Genomic DNA, 25377 nt, shown 5'->3' on the forward strand with positions numbered 1-25377 from the left:
AAATTTGGAATTATTACAATTGGTCCCCACATCCAAATCATTTGTATGAATTGTAAACAGTTGTGGACTGACCAGTGACCCTCCAGTACTCCACTAGTAACAGCCTATCATCCTGAGAATGATCCATTTATCCTACTGTCTGCTTTTTGACTCTTAACCAGTTCTCAATCCATACTAGATAATTCCCCCAATCCCATGCACTGTAATTTTACTTACTAACCTCCTGCATGGGACCTTATCAAAAGACTTCTAAAAATGCAAATCCACTACATCTACTGGTTCTCCTTTATCTGTGCGACAAGTAACATGCTCAAAAGAAACCCATGTCTGTCAAACGTGATTTCCTTTTCACAAATCATATTGATTCTGCCCAGTTTTGCCACTCTTTTCTAAATTTTCCATTATCACATTCTTTATGACAGATTCCATCTTTTTCCTTGCTGCTGACACCAAGACATCAGATGTGTAGTTCTCCACACTCTCTCATCCCTTTCTCACATTTTCTACTTTCTAATCAGAAGGAACCTTTTCAGAATCTCTGCAATCATGAAAGATGAGTATCAAATTATTCATTATGTCTATTGCTACTTCTTTCAACACTGACATGAAGCTTCTCTAGCCCAGGAGATTTATCAACTCTTAATCCAGCTGATTTTTCAAGTATGACCTCTTCACAAATACTAATATTGTTTGGCTCTTCAGCCCCTTGGTTGCTGAGCATTTCTGGGAGATTTTCAGTATCTGTTTCTGTGAAGACTCAATGTTAGCTTGCTCTTTCTCCAAGGATGCTGCCTGACCTGCTATGATCCCCAGCATTTGCTTTTTCACTACAGATTCCAGCAATTTGCTCCTGCACTAAGTAATTGTTTAGCTACTCCCTGTTCTCCAATATACATACATCTGTTTATACCTGTAATGGGCAGACAATTACCCTTGCTTATCTTTTCTCTTGTACAAACTGATAGAAGATTTTACAGTCTTCCTTTATATTTCTCACTAGTTTGACTTTAATATTCTCTTTTCCTTTTCCACATCAGATTATCGCTTCTCCTGTGCAGGGGCCTAAATTGATTCCGATCCTCAGACTTGCCACGGTTACTGGTATTCTTATGACACTTCTTTAGATCTCATACAAATTTTAACTTTTTTTTTAAGCCTTGGTTGTGTCACCTTTCCCTTTAGCTGATAGTGCCTTAGAGGAATGTAAATTTGAAGTAGACATTGTAGGTTTTTTTTCAATACTAGGCCTGTCTCCTGTCAAATCTTATTGTTTTTTCCAGTCCACCACAGCCAACCTGACCTCATGTTCTCATTTCTTCCTTTGCTTGAATTTAAGGTTCATTTATAATGAAGCATACATTGCTTTCAAACTTCATGTCCAATTTGTCATTTATATAAGCCCTTAACAGCGGTTGGTCATCCCTTGAGATTTTACCTTCTGCTTTCCTTGGACCACATGAGGGTGGGTTATTTACTATCTAAGCCTTTTTTTCTCTTCTTACATATAGATTTTCTTTCTACACCTGGAGAGAAAATGCGCGCACACTGGCTGATGAAGCTAAAAAAGCTGCCATAGCAGATCAGCATTATCACCGTGTCCTTTTATCCAAGGTACAGCTCCGTTTTGTAGATGAAAGATGCAAGAAATTTTTTGTCCTGAATATGTGAGAGATCAAGATTGCTACAAACAAATCTATTCTTACTTTACTGGCGAGTGTTGCCGGTCAATGAGATCTTCGGGTGCAGGTCACTTTCAGGTGGAGTCATGGGTAGACAGGGTAGTGAAGAAAGCATTTGGCAGACTTGCCTTTTTTGATTAGTGTGTTGAGTATAGGAGTTGAGATGTCATGGTGTGGCTGTACAGGACATTGGTGAGGCCACTTTTGGAATACTGCGTTCAATTCTGGTCTCCCAGTTGTAGGGAAGATGTTGTTAAACTTGAAAGGGTTCAGAAAACATGTAAAAGGATATTGCCGGGTTTGAATTTTAGGGAGAGGCTGGAGTTATTTTCCCTGGAGTGTCAGAGGCTGAGGGGTGACCTTACAGAGGTTTATAAAATCATGAGGGGCATGGATAGGGTGAATAGCCAAAGTCTTTTTTCCAGGGTAGGGGAGTCCAAAATTAGAGGGGCATAGGTTTAAGGTGAGAGATAAAAGATATAAAAGGGACCTAAGGGGCAGGTTTTTCACACTGAGAGTGTGGAATGAGCTATCAGAGGAAGTGGTGGACGCTGGTACAGTTACAACATTTAAAAGGCATCTGGATGGGTACATGAACAGAGGGATATGGGCAAAATGCTGGCAAATGAGACTAGATTAATTTAGGATATGTGGGTCGGCGTGGATGAGTTGGACCGATGGGTCTGTTACCTTGCTGTATGATTCTATGACGTTTTCTTTTTACCTGACTGTGTTGCCTGCTAGGAGATTTTCACTTTGAGTTCTTGTTTTGTGGTGTTTGATTTATTTGTCTCTTTTGTTTCTGCTGTGAATACTCACTACACAAGAGGTTGCATTCTCTCAGTAGTCTAGATGAGTGCTACTTTATTGTTAGGATGTTGGGAAGAACTACGAACCACATAATTCATGAACAGGGATAGTAGGAACTGCAGATGCTGGAGAATCCGAGACAACAAGGTGCAGAGCTGGATGAACTCATTTTTCTGATGAAGGGTCTAGGCCCGAAACGTCAGCCTTTCTGCTCCTATGATGCTGCTTGGCCTGCTGTGTTCATCCAGCTCTGCACCTTGTTGTCTCTATTTCATGAACATGAGCTTCTGCTCAGCAGGTAATGTGCTGCATTGGTCGTTGAGAACTGATTTGATATCAAGAAAGAGCCCAAGTTTGGATCTTTTTCTATTCTGTTAGCTGATCTCAGCTGAAGAAATGTTTGAGTCCTCAGTTGACCTCAATCCCTCAGCAGCATATGTGGATTGAGAAGACGGGATTAATAGACTAGCTAGGATCAAAGTCAGTTTGGAGTTTCTGCTGCTGATCTTTATCAAGTGCTTGGATTGAGCAGTGATGTCCAAATGATGCAATTTTCTGCTCCCACTCAATCTGGATCCAGGAATGAAAGTCACTTGGATAACAATTCATGGTATATCATTGAATACTTGTTTCAACATAGGTCAGGAGGGAGATATGTAAGCATGTGTAATAGTGGCTTACTCTTCCTTACAGTCAATTTCTGACTTCTGCTTTGCATCTGTGCAGGATAACCTGTAATACTGTTGAGTTAAACTATATTCTGGAATAAGATTTTCATTTGGTTATGTTTGCATATGCATCCCTTAATTTTATTGTATAAAGTTTGTTAAACAGAGGTTGCAGGGCTGTTCTTCTACAATTGAATTTGGTGATGGTTCTATGATTGATAATTATGTAGGTGGTGGAATATTGGGGAGATGCAGTCTCACTTCAAATGTATCAACGACAACAGGAGGAGGAACTTGTGCTGAAAGCAAGACAACGTATTGGTTTTCGTAAGTGGAAAAATACAATTACTGTATCAGTGAAATGTTTTCGTATAGTTGCCCACCCTACTCTTTTAAATTTAGTCTGACAATATGACCAAACAATAGATTATATATAATCTTTCATTTGTTTTCTGTGAGAATGTGTGAGGGATTGCTGCTGAAAATCTTTATACTTCATTAACAAATCTCTGCTGTATATTTCAATTGTTCTTGTGCACTCTGAAGATCAAATAGCCCTTCCTCCAAGACATTCAGTGAAGCTTGAAAATGCTCAGCATTAGATGCTGTTTCTCCTAGAGTGCACAATGAGGGAGGAAATATACGAGGCATGGACATTCAGGACAGTGTCATTGATTATTTGAGTGTGACCAGTGTGTTGGAAATTGTAGTTTCTATATCTTGGAAAATTAGCCAATTAAAGACTCCTGAGTTTTCAGCTCTGTGTGAAATAATAGAACAAATCAATTTCCATTCATAAAGTTAAAGAAACCTGTACACCAAGAATAACTGGGTAAACTGTAGTCCTTGAATGCAGTCTGACAAACCTGTATTTCTTTGAGGCAGTGCCAACACAGGTGAACTGAATGCGCCTTTATTGAATCCTTCTGTGCCCCTTATGATAGGTTCTCAAGTCCAGTGGTACAGATCTGAGCTTCTCTGTTAGAAACTGTTTTTTATCCACCTACTGTCAAATCTGGCTGGGCTACATAAAGCATTATTACTGGGTCCTTTATGTCGTCTGAAAAAACTGCCTTGTAGAGCAGAGATAAATCACTTCACCACCATCAGCCACATCCTTAAGCTGTGGTCCCTGTTACCTTAACCATCTCCCCCAATATAAGTGAGGAGGGGATGAGATTGTTTGTGCTCAACGTTGGGGACACTCATTCTGCTGCCTTTATTGCATCTCTCCCTTCATCCTGCCTGTTAAGCCAGCCTTTCCCAAGGCTCACTCCTGTCCTAGCGCTGTACCTCCGTCCTACACTAATTTCACTCCTGTCTCCTCTCAGCCCCGCTGAGATGAATTTTTCTTTGCAACTTGCTACCTACTGCCTTGTCCCATTCGTGTGAATACACTGACACCCAAACCTTCCTACTTGGCCCCCAAATAGTTCCCTCATCCCGAGTACTCTACTGCTCTCTTTCAAAACTGCCATTATCAACCTACCCTATCGCACAATCACTCCCTACCTCTCTGTCCTTGAAATTCTTGTCAGAACATTTCTTTCCTCTGCAAAATTCACTAACACAATGTCACATCCTAAGCCTCTGTCCCCATTTCTTAAACCTCCATATTTGGATTTTTCTGGTCTGTTTTTGCCCCCACTACAGCAGTGTAATGGCTACAACCAAGCATAAGTGCCACCCATTGTGATTGTTCTCTAGGTTTGTTATGATACTCCACCTTCTTGACCTCATCATCTTCCTTCATTGCTTCTTTTGTATTGTCCAGAGTCTGCCCTCATCTGGTTCCATTTTTTTCTGTCTAAGGTTAACCATTATATGTTCATTAAAGCTCTTCCTGTCTTCAGTCCATTACCACTGACTAGCGCAAATTTATCATAGTGTTACCTTGGCTAAAAGGGTTTCGTGAAAGAACAGGTTGCTCAGATGAGGCTTTTTTTTTTTTGTTGAAGAGTATAAAATTAGCTGCAATCTATTTGATTTGTTTAAGATGATTTAGAAGTTGATATTGTCTTTTGAAGCTTTTCCTTCTTGAGGGAGAGTCCAGAACAAGGGGCCATATCCCTAACATTAGAATTAGGAAGTTAGTGATGGTGCCAGGAAATGCACCTTTGCAAGGGATCATGGAAGTTGGGCATATTTGCCACTGAAAACCTGCTGAGACTTGGTCAGTTGAAAATATTGATACTAAGATTGATGGTATATTTTTGACAGACAAAGTTATTAAGGATTAAACAACCAAGACAGGATGATGGAATAAAGGTACAGACCAGCTTTTTTTTTTTTTTGTTGAATGCTAGGACAGGTTTGAGGTTCGGAGTGGCTTACTCCCTAATGGTAAGCATTTGCTTTCTTGGGGGCAAACAATGTGACAGCAGAATTTCATCTCTTAAATCGATTGTCTCACCTCACTGGATTGGTGTGCTAGAAATCAAACTCTGCTACTGCTAAAATTGTCACAAAAGTTGAAAAATTTATCCAAGGATGCAAAGTTTCCAATTTACCTGTCTGACAGACCCTGGCTAACAGACAACACGGGCTGGGTTTCTGTACTACTTAGGACTATCATTTGTTACCAATAAATAGGTTCTAACCACAGGTACGCAACTATGAACTGTTGACGTGTAACTTTACTAGTTAAAACTCTAGCCTCCTGCTAAAATCACCCTGTCCCCACCAATGCACATGCACATACACATACCCACCCCCCCGCAACCAAGGTGATCTTTTTCGTTCCGTGACTTAGTGATCTTCAATTTCTCTAAGTTCTTTACACTTCTTCACAGGAAGCTTGGGCAATAGGTATATTAACTGCAAAATCTCATAGTTACCAGTTAAAGGCCACAGCTTAGATCAACTAGTGAGGTAAAATAAACTGGATTTCTTCAGGATTAATGTACTTTACAGGAGAGAAAGATACACCAGCTGCCTTTCCAGCAGACTGAAGGCTTCTGCCAATATTGTTCACTCCCACTAGCTGGTCAGCTGCCCAGGAACCAATTAGATAGTTGTTGTCAGGCTGATGGCCTTTGGTATCCACAACTGGTTACAGCTCCTCCAACTCGTCAGCAACCTATAGTTGGCTGAATTTCGCTTTTTACATGCACCTTGCTGTCAGCCCATCCACAAACAACCCACCCCCCCACCACTGCATGAGCAAAGCAGCAGTGTAAATATGACTTGCAATGAGTTTCAGTAATTTTCTTTTTAAAATTGCAGCAATTTCTTCCACAACAATTGGTTTTGAAACTGCCATTTTACCATTTCACTGCGCAATCAAAAGTAAAGGGAAATAAAAAGATGTGGTCTTTACGGTATCGTGATCATTATAATGCTGTAATTTATTTCCTAGAGCACTTGCGTGCTATCTGTCATTAACTCTTTCCATTATATCTCTCAATTGAGACCTCATCATAAATTGAGTCTCAGCCTTCTGCAAAGCTTTAACTTTGTGCATCATGCAGATTTCCGCCAGCTGATGTCTGCCTAATCAGTTGGACTGTTTTTGAATTGACTCAGACTTCCAATAGTTTTGAACTTCTCTGTTTTCTCTTTTTCTTACCAGGTGCCCTCAGAATTCATAATATTGAACAGTTTATTAAAGGGCTCTAACCTCTGTTGAGTATGGTACCAGTTGAGCAGTTTTGTTTTCTCATAGACATGTACAGCATGAAAACAGACCCTTCAATCCAACATGTCCACACCAACCAGATATCCTAAATTAATCTAGTCCCATTTGTCAGCATTTGGTCCACATCCCTCTAGACCCTTCCTATTCCTATACCCATCCAGATGCCTTTTAAATGTTGTAATTGTACCCACTTCAACCACTTCCTCTGGCAACTCATTTCATATACACATCATCCTCTGCGTGAAAAAGTTGCCCTTGGGTTCCTTTTAAATCTTTCCCCTCTCACCTTAAACCTATGCCGTCTAGTTTTGGATTCCCCCACTCTGGGGAAAAGACTTTGACTATTCACCCTATCCATGCTCCTCATAATTTTATAATCTTCTACAATGTCACCCCTCAGCCTCCGACGTTCCGGGGAAAATAGCCGCAGCCTAGTCAGCCTCTCCCTATAGCTCAAACCCTCCGACCCTGGAAACACCCTTGAAACTCTTTTCTGAACCCTTTAAAGTTTCACAATGTCTTTCCTACAGCAGGGAGATCAGAATTGAACGCAGTATTCCAAAAGTGGCCCAACCAATGTCCTGTACAGCCACAACATGACATCTCAATTCCTATGCTCAATGCACTAACCAATAAACGCAAGTGTACCAAATGACCAAACGCTGCCTTCACTACCTGGGACTCCACTTTCAAGGAACTATGAACCTGCTTTCCAAAGTCTCTTTGTTCAGCAATACTCCCCAGGACCTTACCATTAAGTGTGTAAGTCCTGCTCTGATTTGCCTTTGTGAAGTGCAGCAACTCACATTTATCTAAATTAAACTACACCTGCTACTTCTTGGCCCATTGACCCATCTGATCAAGATCCTGTTGTACTTTGAGGTAACCTCTTTCGCTGTCCACTACACATCCAATTTTGGTGTCATCTGCAATCTTACTAACCATACCGCCTGTGTTCTCATCCAAATCATTTATATAAATGATGAAAAGCAGTGGACCCAGCACTGATCCTTTTGGTGCACCACTGGTGACAGGCCTCCAGTCTGAAAAGCAACCCTCCATCACCACCCTCTGTCTTCTATCTTCGAGCCAGTTCTATATCCAAGTGGCTAGTTCTCCCTGTATTACGTGTGATCTAACCTTGCTAACCAGTCTGCCATCCTGGTGGATGTTTTTTGTGCATTATTATTGATAAAGCAGAAAGAAAATAATTGATTATGAACTAGAGTGAATAAGACCCTGACATTCATCCAGTTAAAGTACAATGGAGCAACTGTAAATGTATGTGGACCAGACTTGAGGTTTAGTGAGTCGTATAAAGTTTGTTCAGGCATCTGAACTGTGAGCTTCCCCTGGTGGATCTTATGCTAAATTCATTTAGTGCGGTGTGTTAATTAAGGATAATTAAAGAATGGTGAGTAAATGGAAGATGTTTTATAAAAAAACCTTGATATCATTATAGGTGATCACTAACTACTGAAGTGTAATGAATCTATTAAGTTTGGTATTTTTGTAAAATAAATGATTTTGAAGACTTAAAAATGATCAATCTCTGAAATATTTCTGCATTCACAAGTTTTCTAAGTAATTTTCTTTGTAGAATATCAACTTAAGGGGAAAAGATTTACACATTAATATGGAATTGAAGAATCTTACATAGATTACAAATTAAAGGACCATTTATTTCAGATCAGTGACAGTTTCACCTTGTCTTTTGAATGCAGTCTCATGCTTTGTTCCGCAGTAATAAAAACATCATTTGAGTCAAACTAAAGCAACAGAATATAATTTGTTCTGTAAATTTGTGTCTGGATCTCCAAAAGGCATTTGATAAAATTTGGCAGTGTACATTTAAGGAGTTTAATGGACAGTATCTGCAGAATATCAAATTGATTAAGGGAATTAAATCAAAGGGTGGCAGTATACGGCTCTTTTTTAGACAAGAGTGAATTAAACCCTGGTTTCCTCAGGAATCTGTTTTGGGAATATCACTTTTTGATGTCAATTGGGATATAATTTCAAAGTTTACTGATGTTATGAAACTTGGAAATATAGTAAAAATGAGGAGGGTAATAGACTTCAAGAAAACGTCTTTAGGCAGGTGAAATAGCCAAAAGTATAGTAAATGAAACTAACATGAAACATGCAGTGATTCATTCTGGCAGATAGAATGAGGAGAAGCAGTGTAGTCCGCATGGTACCACATTAAAGAGAATTCAGGAACAGCGAGTTCTTGAAATTTAGGTACCTTCATCCTTGAAGTTGGCATGGTGAGATCAGAAGGCTGTTACAAAGGATTCTTGATCTTATTAATAGAGGCATGGAGAAAGACTTATGAAGTTGAGCTATGAACTTAAGAATGAGCTGCAGAAGTAGGATATTTGGTCATGCCATTCAGTGGGATCATGACTGATCTGTTTGTACTTTCTATTCCACAATCCCACCTAAATCCATTTTTTAAATTCCACTGTCTAACAAGAATCTATCTACCTCTGCTTTAAAAATATTCAATGATCCTGGCTCCATCACCTTCTGAGGCAGAGTGTTCCAAAGTTTCTTCTACTCTCAGTTCTGCAAGAGCAGCTTCTAATTTTTAACCAGTATCCCCTGGATCCTTGGAACTCATCGAAGGAGGATCTTGTATACTTCAATCAAATCACCCCTCGCTTTTCTAAGCACTAGTGGAGATGAGCTCAGCCTATCCAACCTTTCTTTATAAGGCAAACCACTCACTCTATGAACTCCTGTTTGTGCAGTAACTATTTTTGTAGCATCTTGTTGAATACCTTCTAGAAATCCAAATACAGCCTGTCTACAGGCTCACCTCTATCCACAGCACGTTACTCCTTCAAAGGTCTCCAATAAATTGGTTAAACACGATTTCTCAAAGCCATGATGACGTTTTTCCCAATTACCTTGAGTTTTTCTAAGTGTCCAGTTACAACTTCCTTCACGATCGATTCTAATAACTTACACATGACAGATTTCAAGCAAACTTACCTGCTATTTCCTTTTTTCTGCCTCCCTCCCTTCTTGAATAGAGGAGTTGTATATACTACTTTGGAACCTTTCAGGAATCTAGTGATTGTTATTTCACAAAATTTCTCTCCCCCTCTGTCTCCTGGTTTAACGCTATTACTGGAATGATTTTGGTGGCCTCTGTCGTGAAGACAGAAGCAAAATATTTGTTCATTTCTTCTGCCATTTCCTTATTATCCACCATTAATTCTCCATTCTCATTCTATGGACTAGCATTCACTTTTCTTTCCTGTATATCTGGAGAAACTCTTGCCTTTACACTTCTTTTACTTTTAAAATTCATAGTTTTCTCTTATACCCTAAGTTCTTTCTCCTGATTAACCTTTATCTATATTTATCTTCTGTCCAATTATCTGACTTGCCACTCATCTTCACACAATTGTGTGCTTTTTTCTTCAGGTTTGACGCTTACCCTAATTGCTTCAGTTAACCACAGAATATGGGTCCTCACCTTGGAATTTTTCTTTATATAGGAATATATTTATTCTGATATGTACCTATAAATGTCTGCTACTACTCAATTGATCTATCCTGCAGTGTCTTAGTTCAATAGGTCACTCAGCTTTCATGCTCTTTAAGTTTGAAAGTATGAGACTTAGACTCATTCTTTTTCAAACTGGATGCAAAATTCAATCATGTTATAGTTACTCTACCTAGGTGTAACTTTATTGTGAGGTCATTAATTAATCCTGACACATTACACAATGCTAAGTCCAGTGTAACATGGTCCTTGGCCAGTTTCCAAACATGCTGCTCTAAGAAACTATCTGAAAAGCATTCTTTGAACTCATCTTCCAGGCTGTCGTTGCCAATCTAATTTTTTCCAGTTTATGTATGGATTTAAATTATCCAAGATTATTGTTTTCCCTTTAACACAAGCAACTGCTATTTCTTCTTGTACACTCTGTCCTGCACTGTGCACCATTCGGAAACACTGAATTGGCCCCAGCTGGATTATCATATCTAATACTGGGCACTCTACGTGAAGAAGAATTTCAAGGTCTTGCAGAGGATATGGAACAGATTTACTGGAATGGTACTGGGGATAAGGAACTTAAGTCATGGGCAGAGATTTGGCGAAGATGTGCTTGTCCATCAAGCAGGTAAGATTAAACAGAAATTTGATAGAGGTGTTCAAAATCATGAACAGTTTTAGTAAACTAATGAGAAACTATTTGGTATAGTTACCAACTATTAGTTGATAACCGGAGGAGGCAAATGTAAAGTAAATGGCTAAAGAATTGGAGATGGCATAATAAAACATAAAGTACACAGAGTGGTTTGATCTGGAATATGCATCTCAACAGCTTTGACAGAAGGTGGGATAAATTCTCAAAGGGGATAATTCTGTACGCTATGAGCAAAAAAAAGAATTGCAGTGAGATGAAATTGGGTAGCTCTTTGAACGAGCTAACACAGCCATGATGAGCCAAATGGCCTCATTCTATGCTGTACCAACAATCATTAGCTTCTCGCTAATGAGTTGGGATGCTGTATTGCAGGATGATCAATATTGGCTGCCTCATCTCAATAGCGGGGATGGAAAGTCTGTTGCATGTTGATTATGATCAAGGTTCTTATGTTTCTTAATCTCCGCCATCAGACCCCATTTGTGTGTTTTCGTGAAAGTCATGAGCATCGAGAGGATGCATCTCAAAATGATTCACTGTCACTGGAGTACTTCCAGAAGTATTGATGTAATGTCAGAAAAATGGGAGTAAAGGCTTAAAGGCCGTTAAGTCCCCTCCACCTGATTGCCTGTCTCCTTGGGTCACGAAATAAGTGGCTGCAAAGATAATGGATACATAGTTTGTGATCTTCCAAATTCCCTTCCCTTTCACAAGTGTGTGATGACTCTATGTAATCATGGTTTCCTGAGTATCCTGTTACCATGTCCCTCATAATGGATTGCAGCATTTTTTTATTATTGATGTCAGGGTAACTGGTTGACAGTACTCTGTTTCCTCAATCCCTCTTTTATCGAACAGTGAGATTGCATTTAGTATTTTCTGAACCCAAGGGAGCATCCCAGAATGTAAGGGATTCTAGAAGATCAGTGAAACCAGAGTACCCACAGTCTGTGGCCATCTCTTTTTAAATGGTAGAACACATGCAATCGGGTTCTGTGGGTTTAGAGAATTTTGGGTCAATTCATTTCTTGGGTATTATTTCTTACTGACAATAATTTGTGTTCAAATTCTCCATTTTGGTTCCCCATAATCTCTGCAAATTTTTTTGTGTTTTTATCACTAATTTTAATGATGTGTCTGCTATTTCTTCATTCTTCTGTCGTTGTCTTCACAACAGAAAATCTCCTTCAGATTTGAAGGAGACCCTCAGGCTTACTACTTTTGGAACAATATAAGGCTCTTTCTACTAACTTAATACTATAATTAACTCTACTTGTTAGCCACAGTTGGGTCACTTTACCTGTAAGGTTTTTATTTCTTAAAGGAATGTAAATTTCTTGTTGAATATGTGTTCTCAATTACTAATCAATCATATCTTTTAGTCTACAGAATCATAGAATCCCTACAGTGTGGAAGCAGGCCATTCGGCCCATTAAGTCCACACCGACCCTCTAAACAGCATCCCACTCTGACCCACCACCCACATCTCCCCCTGCATTCCCATGGCTAATCCACCAACCTCCACATCCCTAAACACTATGGGCAATTTAGCATGACCAATCCATCTAACGTGCACTCTTTGTACTGTAGGAGGGGTCTGGAGCACCCAGAGGAAACCCACACAGACACGGGGAGAATGTGCAAACTCCACACTCAGTCGCCGAGGGTGGAATCAAATCAGGTCCCTGGTGTTGTGAGGCAGCAGTGCTAACCATTGAGTCATGGTGCAGTTCAATTTGAATCAGTTGACTTCATAGCTTTCAGTAATGCTAATCTTTTTAGCAATACTTCCCTATTATTATTCTGTCCATCATTTCCCACTTGAATAACCTAAACATTAGCTGCTTTCTTTGTGAAGACAGATGAAATATTCGTTGAATACTTTTGCCAGATCCTCTGCTTCAACATGAAGTTTTTCCCTTGGATACTTAATTGTTCTAACACTTCTAGCTAAATGTTACCACTTAAAAGATTCTAAAATGTTTTATAGTTCACTTATAAGTTGCTTTGTAATCTTTTCTCCTGATCTCTCTGTTCACTATATTATCTTCATCTATTCCCTCCTCGAATTTAAAAAACTGTTTCTGATTATTCAGTGAATCTTGCCCTTGACAATTGTCTTGGGTTTCCTCTTTGTCTTATTTAACACTTATTTTCTTTTGCTTTCAGGATACATTACCTTTGGACACATTTTAAAGAAACAATAATTAGTTTGCATCTGATGAATTATCCCTTCCCTAAATATTCTAATTGCCCTGTTAACTGCTTTACTCTGTGATCAACTTTTCTAACCTACCTTCATTAGATTCCTTCTGAAAATCACTGCAATTGGCCTTAACCCAGCTGAGTAGTTTTGCCTTCCTTATATTCTGGTCTTTTTTCATGATTTCTCTGAACCAAATTGTGTTGTGATCACTGTTTGCTAGATTATTTTTAACTGTAACATATTCCACTTGGCCTGTTTCACAGAACAAGAACCAACACTGTTGCCTTCCTGGTCACAATGAGCACATATTGGTTATTGATGTTCCCCTGAAAATGTGTGTCAGATGTTTCTGTCCTTAAGGTATTTAGGGAAGGGGTAATCAGCAGTGTGCTGTTTTCAAAGTTCGTATTAGAGTATTGAAAGTCTCCTAATATTTACAAGTCTTGTTTTGTTATTCGCCTTTGAAATTTGCCAAAAAAATCTGTTCATCTATCACCTCATTATTTATAACAGGCTCTTTACTGTGTAACATCTTTCCCTCTATTCCTCAACTCAAGCCAATGGATTAACATTAAGTAAATCATTTCTATTCAGCTCTGTAACATAAATCTGCCACACATTCTCCCCGCCCCCACTTTGCCCTAGTTTTCCTGGCCTCTTATTCCTGAATGCTTGGCAACCATGATTATTAAGAACCCATTGCTGGCCTTGTTTGAACCGTGTCTCTGCTACAGCCACGCCATAATCCTGTGCAGCAACCTGTATCTGCAGCTTATTAATTAAATCACGGACAGCGACATACATACAATTTAATACTTCCTTTGTACATTTTGCCATTTTCACAGTTTGGACCCTGTGATATTTGGAACTTTTCTAATTTTTATTGCTAAATATTATCTTCCTGATCAATGACCTCTGATCTTAATTCTGCTAATTTCTTTTGTCTCTGCTTCCCCTTCACCTTCCAAATTAATTTAAACCCATTAACTATTACTTTCACCACTTAATTAATTTGTTCCATTACTGTCTTGATTTGGGTTAACATTTGCTATCCCCCATAAGTGGTTGCTGAGAGGAGCAAAGATCATTATTTGAGCACATTTAACTCAATCACCCACACTAAGTAACAGAAAGGTGGGATATGCCAATCATCTTAGTTCCTTCAGGACACCTCCTTCAAGAAATGAAAACAGTTGTGTGTCTCAAGTTTAGTGAGAGCTCGGAGTGATGGAAAGTAGTAAAAAGCTGAAGCTGAGAAATGACCCAGTAAGCCAAACGATTGACCAATACCGTGTGTGTGCGTGTCTCTCTCTCTCTCTCTCTCTCTCTCTCTCCCCCCCCCCCCCCCTTGCACTCTCTTTCTCCCTCCCTCACACTCTCTCTCTCCCTCCCTCACACACTCTAGCACTGTCTCTCATCTCCACGCACATCCCTGAAGAAGTGCTCATGATAAATGGCAGCAGTAACTCCTGAATGTTTGACATAAAACAAAAGGAAATAAGTATTAAAATAAGACAGAAAGAGCAAGTGTTTGAGTGATGAGCAATGATTTGACTAACATATATTCTACTCCACTTCACAGACTTGGTTCTTTAGACATGAGCAGTCTGATTTGGGTTTTTTTAAAATCCTGCCTCACCACTTTATCATGGCGAATTTCTTTCTTGAGTTGTTGCTGTTGAATAGAGATGATGATCACTTTATTTCTGTCTACCCTAGTTCAGCTGCAGCATGCGTTTTCCCAGTGGAAGCAGATCAGTCGAAGCTCAGTAATATTAGGAGACAAAATGAGGGCTGCTACCCAACACTACAGACAGAAGGTTATGAAGAAGTGTCTGTTGTCCTGGAAACAGCATCATGCCCACAATTTGAGGGCCATCGTGAGTATAAAGAAATTGTTACAGGGAAGCTACATGTCAAAGAGAATCCAGCCATTATACTAAATTGCACAGTCAAAATGATTAGAAATTCAGCTTCATGGGAGGTCACTGAAATTAACTGACCTGCTACCTCCTTACTGATAGCTTGCTGACAGTATACTGTCTGTAATTAAAAGCTGGCACCAGTGGGCGTGGTGTTGCCCTCATTGAATAGGCTTCAAAACTTAACAGAATGACCTATCTCCCCATCATCCCCACCTCCTTGACCTGTCCGCCTTCTCTCCCACCTGTCCGCTCCTCCCACCCCCACTTCCTACCTACACTCACCTTTACTAGCTTCATCCCTGCCTCCTTGACCTGTCTGTCTTCCCTCCTACCTACCCGCCCCTCCCTCCTCACTGACCAACCCCCATCCCAACTCTCTACCTACACTCACCTTTACTGGCTCCATCCCCACCTCCTTGACCTGTCCGTCTTCTCTCCCACCTGTCTGCTCCTCCCACCTTGCTGACCAATCCCCACCACTGCCTACCTGCACTCACCTATCATCATCCCACCTATCTTCCCCAGCCCCACCCCTCCTCTCTCTGTTTATTTCAGAGCCCCCTTCTCCCTCCCCCATTTCTGAAGAAGGGTCCCGACCCGAAACGTCAGCTTTCCTGCTCCTCTGATGTTGCCTGGCCTGGTATGTTCCTCCAGCACCACACTGTGGAATGCTTTTAGCATTTTATTTTTTATTTCCAATTTTCTCCGTGAAAGGAATGCACCATCCTGGATTCAGTAAACATTGGCAGTCTGGACATGAGCTGTGATTTGTGTTTGACACTGTGATGTGGAGAGTGTGTTCCTATTACTATTCTCCAGACTCTGTTGCTCTTAATGCCAGATTCTGTGCTTCTGGACCATTCAGTACTTCTTGTTGCAGATCAGTGATATAGCTCCACAAACGATGCCCATAAGGGCCTTGTGGATCAGATTATTAAGATGGCCAGCTGCAGGGTGTTTGTGTAAGTGCAGTTGTGAAATATGAAATTATGCATTGGCTTATTGTGGCTAATAATAGTAACAAGTTCCCTGTAATAGCTAATGCAATTTGTACATACTCATGAGAGTGAAATTAAATTGTAGCCTTTTCTCCTTGTTCAGAGCTTCACAGCAATTAAATCATCAAAGCTCCCTATGGAATAATTTCAACCTCTTCTCCTGACACTTTGACAGTTGATATAACTTGTCAGCCCTCCAGCCCCCAAGCTAGTAAGTGGCAACAAAAATCATGCATTTGATTGTCCTTCCAGAAATACATTGTTTGAAGGATGAAAGAACTTGCATTTGTTGAGCAGCTTTGTTGTCACTAAGCTCTTCATAGCCAAGGAATTTTGCTGGAAATTAAGGCTCATGCAGCGGCCAGTTTACATGGCTGGAAGTTCCAAATAGCATTGAGATGGTGAGCCAGTTAATTTGTTAAATGAGGGATGAATGTTGGCCAGGACATTGTGGAGGGAGGAAAAAACAAGTCTGCTCGATAATGAATCGTGCAGGATCTGGATTTGTACCAGAAGTGGGTGGTATTGAGAATGCCTACAGTACCCTCCTTGCTGAATAGTTTGGCATTATCTGGGTTTACACATGAAAAGTGGGCACTTAAAAGCTGCTTGTATCTGTGAAACTGCTCATCACTAAAGAGAGAAAGAGTGAATCTTTATCACACTTCTGACCTATGATATCCAACAATAATGATTTTCATTATGCTTGCATGAACTGGTGTAAAAGAGACCGATGCAAACTTTTGTTCTTGATTGCGTTCCAGTTATTGCGGCGATGTGGGGATTGGTTTCAAGCACAGCGACTTTATCGATGCTACTTCACAGACTGGAAAGTAAAAGTAAGAAGGAAATAAGATACTTCACATGCACCAATTTCATCTAGCCCTTGCATTAATCTGAGTTTATTTTACGCAATATGTGCATGCACTATTTTGCTCCAAAAATTTGGACAATCCTGCGTTTTGCCTTTTTGTTCCATCCCTTCTCTATAATATTTGCATTTAACTTCTGTTGGTTAATCTCAGCCTTAGATTCTCCACAATCAGATCAATTCTGTTGAAAGAATTGGTTTGTGGATAGAGGTAGAGGCTGCCACTATTATGTTTAGATATCAATCATTCATTTGCGATTCAGCAATGAAGTGTGAACATATGATGGCACCGTGGCTCATTTATCGGCACCACTGCCTCACAGTGCCAGGGATTCAGGTTTGATTCCACCTTCGGGCAACTGTCTGTGTGGAGTTTGCACATTCTCCCTGTGTCTATTATGGGTTTCCTCCAGATGCTCTGATTACCTGCCACGGTCTGAAGAGGTGCAGGTTAGGTAGATTGGCCATGGGAAATTGCTCATAGTATTCAGGGATGTGCAGTCTAGGTGAACTAGTCATGAGAAATGCAGTGTTACAAGGATTGCATGGGGTGGGGGTGTGGTGGTGCGTGTGGGGGGTTGGTGGTTGAGTCTGTGTAGGATTCTGTTCAGAGGGTTTGTGTGGTCTCAATGGGCCAATTGACATGCTCCCACACTGTGGGATTCTATGATTCACAAAAAAAAAATCAGCCAGTGTTTCCACCCTTGATCTGCTAATCAGGGTCTGGGTCTCCAGGTATAAATATCAAGAAAGGAAAAACATTGGACTTGGCTGCAAAACCCCTTATGCCAACTTGGTTAACTAGCTTCCCAGCACTTTCCAAGATGCAGGAAGATGTTGCACTTGCCTTAGACTGGTCACATCTCACCTTATAGATGGCAGGCTGTTTTGTTTTTGATAAACTGTTTTGCACTACTGACACAGAGCCATTTCACCCTTTTTGCACAGGAACAGTAGACATTTGAGTGAGGTACCTGGTGGTTCACTGCCCTCAGACAAGTTGGGAAAACAATTTGCCCCCCCCTCCCCCACACATAAAGACCTTGCCCTTGCTTCATCTCTACTCCAAGATATGATGGGAAAAGTTGTCAGAACGTGGTAGAATAAAGACTGCCTTGAATATCTTTCTATATGAGTAGCTTTTCTTGCTCAGTATGTTTCTGCAGTTCATACAGAATCTCATTTGATTTGCTTCATTTTCTTTGCAGCTGTTGTTGAAACATGAGGAGACCAAGAAGACAGCAATAGCTTTATGGCATTGGTCTTTCTCACTTCAAGGGAAGGTAAGAGACAGCAGGGACTAAACTTTCACTTCCTTCCAAAACTTTCTCAAGTATCAGTTTAATTTTCTGTGTTCGTATTGAAACATAGCTTAGAATTAGAAGGGAAGTGTGCATGGCAAGTGACAGCATATATAGAATCCCCACAGTGTAGAAACAGGCCCTTTGGACCAATGAGTCCACACCAACACTCCAAACAGCATCCCACCTAGACACATCCCCCTACCCTATCCCTGTAACCCTGCATTTCCCATGGCTAATGCACCTAACCTACGCATCCCTGAACACAATGGGTAATTTAGCATGGCCAATCCACCTAACTTGCGTACCTTCGGACTATGGGAGGAAACTGGAGCACCAGGAGGAAATCCACACAGACACAGGGAGAACGTGCAAACTCCGCACAGACGATCGCCCAAGTGTGGAATGGAATCTGGTCCCTGGCACTGTGAGTGAGGCAGCAGTGCTAACCGCTGAGCTATTGTGCTGCCCACTGGGTTTCTACTTGACTGTCAGATATGCTCCAATGGGACGATTGCAGGATTCCAACCCAAAGTCAGTGAATACTGATCAGTTGGTCATGAAACAAGTTGGTCTGGAACAGTTACTGATAACTTTTAGGCAAGCCACGAGTACCCATTTGCTGTAGTGAAAATTAGGAAATTAGAAGTGCCAGACAGGTGAAGAATGAAGGCAACAACGGTTGCCTTCTACCAATTCTGTGCCAGCGATGCATTGGTTTTACTGGCACTTCTCATACTTTGGGTGATCTGTAAGTGTTAAATAATCTGGGAGAAAAGGACACTGACACTGCACAGTATTCTAACCTAAATATTTTCACCAATTAGATTGCTGAGTTCATGTAGGCGTGGCATAATTTTTGGATTACTGTATGTGATTAAATGTAAAATCTGTACTTGACCTATACAATGCATTTTGGGTGTGATTTCCCAGTTCCTGTAAAAATGGAAACTCTAAGCCAGGAAATCTGTGTGTAAAATCTTGCACTTGCCTTCAGTTGGTCACAACTTACTTTTTGGATGGTAGGCTGATTTTTTTTTTGATGAACCTGTTTCACACTACTGAGACAGAGCAATTTCACCCACAGTAGTCCCAATCTTATGCAAAGACATTACAGTACTCCTTTTTATTGGGCCATTCTTTATTATAGCTTCATAGCAGACTAGTTGTGAACCTTGTGAGATTGATGAAATATAAAACTCTTCGTTGCTTTTCTACTTAACTGTCTTTAATTTGGACTCCTGTATGGTGTACTTTAGATAACATTCATCCTCTGCATTTGTATAAGTCTGCACTTATCCACATTAAATGGCGGCTTCTAAGCTTAGGCCTATTCCTCATTGCATTTGATATGACTGTCCGCATTTATCTCTTTCATGATGCTAATATTTGCCATAATAAATCCCATTTTTTTCTTTCGTTTAAAAGTGTTCCTTAATGTATTTAAGAGCCGTAACCCGATGTCCTTCTCTTAATACAGCTGTAAATGAATTAAGTTGAAAACAATGAACATTTTAATAATAATCTCAAATTCTCCACCTATGAGTAACGTGATTTAAAGTCATTGGGAATAATTTTTAAAAATCTACATTATCATTTGGTTTGCACTGGCTAGTTTCTTCATTATTTTGAGTATTTATTTTTATGGAAGAACTTTGAAAGATGTCTTCTAATGTTCATTGAGGGAAAAAAAGAATGGATGGCACAGTGGCTCAGTGGTTAGCACTGCTGCCTAACAGCGCCAGGGACCCAGGTTCAATTCTGCCCTCGGGTAACTGTCTGTGTGGAGTTTGCACATTCCCTCCCATGCCTGCGTGTGTTTCCTCCAGATGCTCTGCTTTCCTCCTCCAAGTCCAAAGATGTGCAGGTTAGGTGGATTGGCCCATAGGAAATTGCCGATGGTATCCAGGGTGTGCAGGTTAGGTGGATTGCCATGGGAAATGCAGGGTTACAGGGATGGGGTGGGTCTGAGTGAGATGCTCTTCAGAGGGTCAGTGTGGACTCGATGGGCTGAATGACCTGCTTCCATAATGTAGGGATTCTATGATTCTGTGAATGTCGCTGACAAGCCTTCTCCAACTAGTGCAATCAGTGTAACTTCCTATTGTTATCCTTATGGCTGGCTTCAGAATTGAAGTCTGAGCTCCCGGGGTAAAAAAAAAATGGCACATTGTGTCTTAGTGGTTTCATAGCTCACTTGCATTTTATATTCCCTGATCTTTTGCACTGGTTTGGCCAATTTCACTTTGACAGGTAGGACGACTGGCACCTTTATGAGTGGAACAACTTCAACATTTTCATGTTTAAAATTTTATACACCTTTATGTATGCATGTAGATAATAAGTCAGACACAATGAATCACATATTCCCATCTCCATATTTAGACAGGGACATTTCTGCCTTATTCTTTCCCATTTTGTGCTATTTTTGCATGCTTTCCCAGCTATGTACAATGCTCAATCTGTGACGCTTGATCACTCATTGTCCATTCTAAACACTACCATTCCTCTTTCTCTATCTCAGTCTGAGTTGTTTGTTGTATTTTTCGCATGGGCTAGTTTGGCCAATTTTATTCTGACATATTGTACAAGAGTAGACATTCTGCGAAGCCTCTTCTAATTCTCCGGACATTCTACCCTGCTTTTCTTGGGACTAACTGTGCATTATTTGATCGTTTCCAATGTATTTTTTAGGATCCTTTTCCCTCCTTCTCTAGTTTACTTAATTTGCAATAGTCTCTCTGGTACCTCTTGCCACTGTTACAGTTTCTGCATTTTTCAGGTTCAGTCCATCACTTTTGTGTTGGGTTACTTTATTCTGAAAACCATCTCTTGCTAATGAAATTGGGATTCTGATTTTGTACAGTTACACATGTTTTTTCCTTGTCTTGGTCAGTTGTTATTTTTTACTTTCTCCTGATTTGGGCTAGTCTTACGTACTTGAATGCTGGCAAAGCCACACAGTGTTTAGAATGTGGAACTTGCTACCTGAAGGAGTAGTTGAGGTGACTGACATAGATGTATTTAATAAGAAGCCAGATACACACATGAGAGAGGCATGGATGGAGTTCGACAAATGGTGGGAAGAGGCTCTTGTAGCATGAAAACACTGGCAATGAGCTGTCGTGCCACATGACCTGTTTCTGTACTGTAATATAATGTAACATTTATTGAACCAGTTAAGTGACAATATGTTGCCATGACTTTGTAATTAGTCACTATTGTTCTTTCCTGCTAATTTATTTCTGTTGTACAAATTCATTCCCAGATACATTGAGCATACCTATAATTTAAACAACATCTGCTGAAACACAGTGAAAATAGAACATTATTCTTTGCTCATGAAAATAAAGAAATTATGTTCTTCAGTTGTGCAAGTAATTTGTGAGTTGACTGACATGATATGTCCTGGGAACACAGCTTAACAATGGTAGAAAGAGGAAAAATAACAATTTGACTGAAGAGAAAATAGAAAAACATCAAGAAATCAAAAATGCGTTAATGAATTGTCAATGTCGATTTCGGAAAGAAACGTGTTTCTTAGCTGACCTCATTGAATTATTTGAAATGGAAACAGAGAATGTAGAATGTAGCAGTAGCTGTAATATATCTAGGTTGATACAAGTCCTTAAATTAGGTATCTTACAACAGTCTAATGAATAACATGAGAACTTTTGAGTATCAGAGGACAGTTACTAGAATGAATGGCTAGCTGTCTGAAAGACAAAAAACAACAGGAAGGGAAACAATTCAGGGCTGCAGTATGTGAGAAGTGGGCTTCCCAAAGTATTGGTGCTGTGACAACAGTTCGCAATTTGCATGAACAATGTAGACTTTGGAATCAAAAATGCATTTTATAACTTGTATACGACACCAGATTGGGATAGATGGTCAACACCAAGGAGACTGTTACAAATTTCAATAAATTGTTAATGAGCTTGCAGAATGGGTGTATAACTGACATATGCATTTCAGTATTGATAAGTATGAGATATTGTATTTTGATAGAATATGGAGTAACTTATTACTTGGGGGAAAAAAAACAATCTAAATTAGTGAATATCATAGAAGATCATAGAAATCATAGAATCCCTACAGTGTGGAAACAGGCCCTTCGGCCTATAAGGCCACACCGAACCTCAGAGCATCCCACCCAGACCCATTCCCCTGTAACCCACCTAATCTGCACATCCCTGAACACTATGGGCAATTTAGCATGGCCAATTTACCTAACCTGCACATCTTTGGACTGTGTGAGAAAAACGGAGCACCCGGAGGAAACCCACGCAGTCACGGGGAGAATGTGCAAACTCCACACGCAGACAATCGCCCAAGGGTGGAATCGAACGCAGGTTGCTGGCGCTGTGAGGCAGCAGTGCTAACCACTGAGCCACTGTGCCGCCCCAAATGAAATAAGAATCCTGGGCTCATCAGGGAGTTGAACCCTGGAGCTCTTGCATGCTAACACAGTACAGTACCCTAAGCAAGAATCGTAGCCCTAGAATATATGATGACAAGTGAAATTGTGAGACTAGCAAAGAGGAAAAAGGAAGCATACATAAAGTCTAGGCGACTTAAAGCAGACAAAGCTTTGGAAGAATATCGGGAAAGTAGGACCAATCTGAAATGAAGAATTAAGAGGGCTAAAAGGGGTCATAAAATATCTTTAGCAAACAGGGTTAAGGAAAATCCCAAAGCCTTTTATTCATACATAAGGAGCAAGAGGGCAATTAGAGAAAGGGTTGGTCCACTCGAGGACAAAGGAGGGAAGTTATGCGAGGAGTCAGAGAAAATGAGTGAGATTCTTAATGAGTACTTTGCATCGGTATTCACTGAGGAGAGGGACATGACGGATGTTGAGGTTAGGGATAGATGTTTGATTACTCTAGGTCAAGTCGGCATAAGGGGGTGGAGGGGAAGTGTTGGGTATTCTAAAAGGCATTGGGTTGGACAAGTCCCCAGGTCCGGATGGGATCTATCCCAGGTTACTGAGGGAAGCGAGAGGGGAAATAGCTGGGGCCTTAACAGATATCTTTGCAGCATCCTTGAGCACGGGTGAGGTCCCGGAGGACTGGAGAATTGCTAATGTTGTCCCCTTGTTTAAGAAGGGTAGCAAGGATAATCAGGAAATTATAGACTGGTGAGCCTGATGTCAGTGGTGGGGAATCTGCTGGAGAAGATACTGAGGGATAGGATCTATTTACATTTGGAAGAAAATGGACTTATTAGTGATAGGCAGCACGGTTTTGTGCAGGGAAGGTCATGTCTTACCAACTTGATAGAATTCTTTGAGGAAGTGACAAAGTTGATAGATGAGGGAAGGGCTATAGATGTCATATACGTGGTCTTTATTAAGGCAATTGATAAGGTTCCCCATGGTAAGCTGATGGAGAAAGTGAAGTTGCATGGGGTCCAGGGTGTACTAGCTAGATGGATAGAGAACTGGCTGGGCAACAGGAGACAGAGGGTTGTAGTGGAAGGGAGTTTTGCAAAATGGAGAACTGTGACCAGTGGTGTTCCACAGGGATCCGTGTTGGGACCACTGTTGTTGTGATGTAAATAAATGATCTGGAGGAAGGTATAGATGGTCTGATTGGCAAGTTTGCGAATGACACTAAGATTGGTGGAGTAACAGATAGTGAAGGGGACTGTCGGAGAATGCAGCAGAATATAGATAGATTGGAGAGTTGAGCGGAGAAATGGCAGATGGAGTTCAATCCAGGCAAATGCGAGGTGATGCGTTTTGGAAGATCCAATTCAAGAGCGAACAGTACAGTAAATGGAAAAGCCCTGGGGAAAATTGATGCACAGAGAGATCTGGGTGTTCAGGTCCATTGTACCCTGAAGGTGGCAACGCAGGTCGATAGAGTGGTCAAGAAGGCATACGGCATGCTTTCGTTCATTGGGCGGGGTATTGAGTACAAGAGTTGGCAGGTCATGTTACGGTTGTATAGGACTTTGGTTTGACCGCATTTGGAATACTGCGTACAGTTCTGGTTGCCACATTACCAAAAGGATGTGGATGCTTTGGAGAGGGTGCAGAGGAGGTTCACCAGGATGTTGCCTGGTATGGAGGGCACTAGCTATGAAGAGAGGTTGAGTAGATTAGGATTATTTACATTAGAAAGATGGAGGTTGAGGGGGAACCTGATTGAGGTGTACAAAATCATGAGAAGTATAGACAGGTTGGATAGCAAGAAGCTTTTTCCCAGAGTGGGGGACTCCATTACTAGGGGTCACGATTTCAAGGTGAGAGGGGAAAAGTTTAAGGGAGATATGCATGGAAAGTTCTTTACGTAGAGTGTGGTGGGTGCCTGGAACGCATTGCCAGCGGAGGTGGTAGAGGCGGGCATGATAGCGTCATTTAAGATGATATCTGGACAGATACATGAATGGGCAGGGAGCAGAGGGATACAGATCCTTGGAAAATAGGCGACAGGTTTAGATAGAGGATCTGGATTGGCGCAGGCTTGGAGTGCTGAAGGGCCTGTTCCTGTGCTGTAATTTTCTTTGTTCTTTGTTGTTTGTATATCTGACTGAAACATGAAGGCTCTCAAGTGAAAGATTAGAACATGAGTGCTGTAGCAATTTATGCCTTTTCAAATTGGCAGCATTCAGATCAACTGTTTTCAGTCTTCAGTACTTGTAATCAGTACTGCCATTGAAGAGCTTTTGTCTTTGATGTTCACTGTTGTAGTGCTGTTAGCTACTGCATATATGTCTTTCAGAGTCTGTTTCTCTTTGAAACAAATATTTCAGTTTATGACAGTCTCTAGATCTCTTCAGTTTATTTCCTTTTCTAGGTGTTCGATGCCTGGCTGATGTATGTAGAGGAGCGGCGTAGGAAAAGGTTACGCGTTGCAAGAGCAGTCCAAACCTATCGCAGTCACCTGCTAAGATTGGGAGTGGCTGCAGTTCTTCGCTACACCTCTGACATGATGCAGTTTCGCAGCCAAGTTGCAGCTGAGCATCAGATGAAGGTAAATGTTTCTGAAACAGAATTCTCCCTCTTCCTCAATTCTTATTGAATCTTTGGAGTCTTTAATCAGTGGCGTTTTCCAAGTGATAGTGCTGTACTTCCTCTGCCATAACTGTCGCATCTTTTCAGAAAAA

At 40.7% G+C, this 25377-nt stretch overlaps 1 protein-coding gene across 1 annotated transcript in view; it reads left to right on the plus strand.

The window, feature by feature from the left end:
- sfi1 (SFI1 centrin binding protein) overlaps positions 1–25377 on the plus strand; it is a 74457-nt gene that overhangs the window by 21784 nt on the left and 27296 nt on the right. The window contains exons 10-15 of the mRNA XM_048611346.1: positions 1509–1611; positions 3388–3484; positions 14889–15049; positions 16857–16931; positions 18172–18246; positions 25068–25244. Coding sequence (XP_048467303.1) covers positions 1509–1611; positions 3388–3484; positions 14889–15049; positions 16857–16931; positions 18172–18246; positions 25068–25244 — 688 coding nt within the window. The remainder of the gene's footprint in view (positions 1–1508; positions 1612–3387; positions 3485–14888; positions 15050–16856; positions 16932–18171; positions 18247–25067; positions 25245–25377) is intronic.

Source organism: Rhincodon typus, chromosome 24, assembly GCF_021869965.1.
Source record: "Rhincodon typus isolate 14 chromosome 24, sRhiTyp1.1, whole genome shotgun sequence".
Taxonomy (NCBI): domain Eukaryota; kingdom Metazoa; phylum Chordata; class Chondrichthyes; order Orectolobiformes; family Rhincodontidae; genus Rhincodon; species Rhincodon typus.